Source organism: Mastigoproctus giganteus, chromosome 14 (assembly GCF_048544385.1).
Source record: "Mastigoproctus giganteus isolate SK-2022 chromosome 14, ASM4854438v1, whole genome shotgun sequence".
Lineage (NCBI taxonomy): Eukaryota > Metazoa > Arthropoda > Arachnida > Uropygi > Thelyphonidae > Mastigoproctus > Mastigoproctus giganteus.
In genome coordinates, this window is record NC_143588.1 from 60,828,425 (window position 1) to 60,833,079 (window position 4,655).

Here is a 4,655-nt window from a genome sequence, read left to right on the forward strand (position 1 = left end):
ATATCTGACTGCACAATTACTCCTAGGTCTTTTTCATTTTCTACCACCTTAAGTGTAGTACCACACAGTTGGTACGTTTGTCTGAAGTTACTTCTACCCATATTCAGTACTTTGTATTTGTCAAGGTTAAACTTCAGTTGCCACTTCTTAGCCCATCTGCCCAAATTATCTAGATCCTGTTGCAGTAGCACACTGCCATTACTGTCATTAACAACCCTGCCAACCTTTGTATCATCTGCAAACTTGACACTAAGCCTGATATACCTTCATCAATATCATCGATAAATATTCAAAACAATAGTGGACCCAACACCGAACCCTGTGGGACTCCACTAATAACATTAGTCCACGAAGAGCTGCACCCATTAATTATCAACCTCTGTCTTCTCCCACATAGCCAACCTTTTGTCCATTGTAGCAACTTACCCTTAATAGCATTCTGCTCCAATTTGTACAATAGTCTTCCATGCGCAACAGTGTCAACAGCTTTCCTGAAATCCAAATATATGATATCAAAATTTTTTTTTGCATCTAGTTCCTTTGTAACCACATCATAAATTTTGATGGGATCCTTCCACTTGTTCAGATTACGAACAATAAATGATTGTAATGAAACAATATCTTGTACGTTTCACTACAAATGTTTGTTTTTTTAAGGTGATGCGATTTTGTTGTCCGCCACTATATATATTTTGAGGTAGGTTTGGGTTCCGTGGAACTTCGATTCCGTGGTTCATTGGATTTGTCTACGAGTGTGCGGAATCGATATAAATTATTTGCATTGTTAATTGAACAACAGAGTATCAGCACAGAAGTGTTCTACTAGAAATCATACAAGTAATTCCTCCTTTTCTTAACTATTTTATATAATAATGCTTTGTATGAACTTCTTTTAAGTTGTGGTTTCACCCATATACCGGGATATGGCAGTTTCTCACATGTTATACATGTGAATCTTAGAATGGTATAATTTATTTTTCAGCAATCATATACTATACTGAGTTATTAAAATTTGTTTCTCTTAATATTGTATTTTTAGAAAACTAATTTCGAGTCCCATGACAGAGTTTCCATAATTTTAACGTTCAAAATATAATCTTAAATGTAATTCGCCCTCTACCGGCATTTGTATATATTTACTTCCGTTAAGCATTTGTGACTTCCATGTTTCATGAAATGGGGATGTAATTTATTAAAGTTTAGTTCGTTGTGGTCTGAGAATATTCTATATTACACAACATTTTGAACTACGTACATTAAGTTTGTATTGTTAAAGTTGGCGTGGTGTACAATAGAGAAACTTTCTTTTTTTGTTTAATATACCTAACAAAATGCTGGACCTCGACAAGTGGATTGAAACTGCAAAAGAGTGCAAATATTTACCCGAAAACGAACTGAAAAAGCTATGTAATTTGGTATGTGATTTACTTTTAGAGGAATCCAATATACAGCCCGTTAGTACTCCAGTCACCGTGTGCGGCGATATCCATGGGCAGTTTTATGATCTTGAGGAGCTCTTTAGGACCGGGGGACAAGTTCCTGATACAAATTACATTTTTCTTGGAGATTTCGTTGATAGAGGATATTATAGCCTAGAAACATTTACTCGACTTCTTACACTGAAAGCGAAATGGCCTGACAAGATTACTCTGCTGAGAGGAAACCACGAGAGCAGACAAATAACTCAAGTATATGGATTTTACGATGAATGTCAAACAAAATATGGAAATGCAAATGCTTGGCGTTATTGTTGTAAAGTATTCGACTTGTTAACAGTTGCAGCAATAATTGATCAACAAGTTCTTTGTGTGCATGGTGGCTTATCGCCAGAAATCAGGTTATTAGATCAAATTCGAACAATTGAACGTAACCAAGAAATACCTCAAAAAGGTGCCTTTTGTGATTTAGTGTGGTCTGATCCTGAAGATGTTGAAACATGGGCTGTTAGTCCAAGGGGTGCTGGATGGTTATTTGGTCCTAAGGTAACTCACGAGTTTATGCACTTAAATAATCTAAAATTGATTTGTAGGGCTCATCAATTGGTTCATGAAGGTTACAAGTATATGTTTGATGACAAATTGGTAACAGTTTGGTCGGCCCCGAATTATTGTTATCGTTGCGGAAACATTGCTGCTGTACTTGCATTTTCAAGTGTTGATGAGCGTACTCCCAAGATATTTCATGCTGTACCAGATTCAGAACGTATTATCCCACCTAGGAATACAACCCCATATTTTCTGTGACTTCATTAATTAAATTGCTGTCCTCATGTGACATTTAGTCTTACCAGACGCCTCAATGGTTTAGCACTAAACAGAAAATCAAACTATAACTTTATCTGCTTTAGTATTTCAGTTTTCTACAGGCAAACATAAACATTGTAACATCTGTATACATAATAACACCAAAATGTATATAAATAACATTTATGACAGATTATACTGTATAGGATCCATACAGGAATACTCCAACATACACTGTATACATTTACACATAGAAATTCATTAAAGCTTTGCCTCTTGTAATGCTTTCTGATAAAGCATTTTTTAAAATGTGGAACATTTTGAATAAAATACATTACTGATTTTTGAGTTATCAATAGAAAAAAAATGTGTGATAATAGATTAGTTTCACTGATTGATTGCATGTGCCCTCCCTCCCCTGCCCCATAGTTACCATTTCATAAAGGTAATGAGCAGTTGCTCCAGATATTTTATTTCATAGTTCCATATTGCTAACCTATATTGTAATTGTATGGCTAATTGTGCATCTAAGATAGAACAAAAGGAAATTTTGTTCTTCAGTTTTAAGTGAGATTTTTATATTTTCTTAACCTACAGGTTGGTTTCAGTGAACTAAGTTGTAATTTAGTTGTAAATTACTAAAGTTGTATTTATTAGAAATAATTAAAAAAAAACAGGGAACTACGTTTGTAGCTATAAGTATTCTATAATAATTAAGAGTTGATACTGATCTCTGGTTTATGTTCTTCAGTGATGAAACTACCATACTGCTATTCTGCCACTGGGGGGGGGAGAGAATGACAATGGGTTGGGAGGCTGAATGGTTGGTTTGGCACATTTTTTAAAAACAATGAGGGAAAGATATTAGTGAATTCCGTGGGTAGGCCCATAATTTGTACTTTTACCACTAGTGTACTTAATATGCTTTTTTTATTGAAGTTTATGTGAGGTATTTGGATTTTATTTTTGAGCCATTTGAATACCTTTTTAAAATACTGCATAATTAGATTTTTTTTATTTTGGCAACAGTAAAAGGCTGTGTACACCTTTTTACTTTCTGGCATCACACATCAGTATAATGTGATATGGGGACTGAAAGACATGTTTGAAGTAGGTATGTAAAAATATGAAGCGATAGCATTTAATTGTTTGCAATGAAAATTTAATGAGCCATAATAACTTGCTATATTTAAGTTAATGTGTAACTAAAAACTCTATATATGTGTAATATTATAGCAGCCCATTAAATTTGTTTTCAGTTGCAGTGAAGTGTTCCTTCAACATGACTATTAAGTGGTTGCAGTCAGTAGCATATCCAGGTATCATCGTAAGGGGATGCATTGCAATCAAGATTTTGAGTTTTTTTTTTAAGAATGCCTCCTGCGTTCTTTTTCTTTAATTTAAATTTTTTGTTCAAGGTGGGGGCACCTGCCACTTCTGCCCACTCCTGGTTGCAGTAACGTCTAATTGTTATAATTTTAGCAGTAACCTAACTGTACCAGTTAATGATTTGCTACTTTTTTTTTCCCTTCATTGTTTTTTCTTCATTTAATTTAATTTAATTTAATTAGGCAACCTTGGAATGGAAGGTGCACTTTCCTTTCTTAAAAATATATATTTTTTTTTTTATAACCCACAACTTAGTTTTAAACCCATAATCCCTGTAAGTTATTAAAATCCTATAACCACTATGTATGTGGTAAAACTCTCCACCAGCTAAGCGGATTACTATGAGGTGAATGCTGAAAATTAAGCTAAGCTACACATACGATCTAGTTATTACATTACAGCACATAAGGACTCCTTAAAAAATCAAGAGTGATTTGATACATTACATCATATTTAATATAAGAAGGAACTTTGTTTTTTCCCAAGTGCTTGTAGACAATTCACACAAAATTACTTACTCAGGAAACAAGTTACTTCCCACACATTCTAAACAACAAAACGGCACCCAATCCATCACACATGTGAGAATATGTAAATGCTCCACCATTTTCTAACAATATGCCAAAGTACAAGTCACTGTTAAAATTATTAAAGTAGCTTTGCCCAAACTAACCCATTACAGTTTATTAAAAATATTGTATATAATTAATACAAAAATATAAAAAACATTAAAAAAAAGCTTACCCAGGCCAAGCCATTTTAATAGTTATTTGTCTTTTAGTGTCTTGTCGAAATAGATGTTGCATTTCTGTATTCTCACATTTGTAGAGGATGGATGCCCATTTTATAGGTTTGAATAGAAGTATGGAATGTAACTTGCTTCTTGAGTATTAAAATTCATGATTATAATTTTATTTTGTGTACTACTGTGTACAAGCAGTACTTTGAAAAAAAAAATTAAAGTAAGTTCACTCTTATATTTAAAGTTACCAGTATCAAGGTACATTGGACCCATAATCCTTG

The 4,655-nt window shown here is 33.6% G+C and overlaps 1 protein-coding gene across 1 annotated transcript; it reads left to right on the forward strand.

Moving 5' to 3' along the window:
• Positions 1 to 1,172: 1,172 nt before the first annotated feature.
• Positions 1,173 to 2,477, forward strand: PpV (Protein phosphatase V). The gene has a single exon (XM_090389167.1). It carries the CDS (start codon positions 1,332 to 1,334, stop codon positions 2,241 to 2,243), a length of 912 nt encoding a protein of 303 aa, XP_090245293.1. The 5' UTR covers positions 1,173 to 1,331; the 3' UTR covers positions 2,244 to 2,477.
• Positions 2,478 to 4,655: the final 2,178 nt, after the last annotated feature.

Bases quoted from the DNA above. Each gene is read 5' to 3' on its own strand.
- PpV (XM_090389167.1), top strand. From the start codon at position 1,332: ATGCTGGACCTCGACAAGTGGATTGAAACTGCAAAAGAGTGCAAATAT.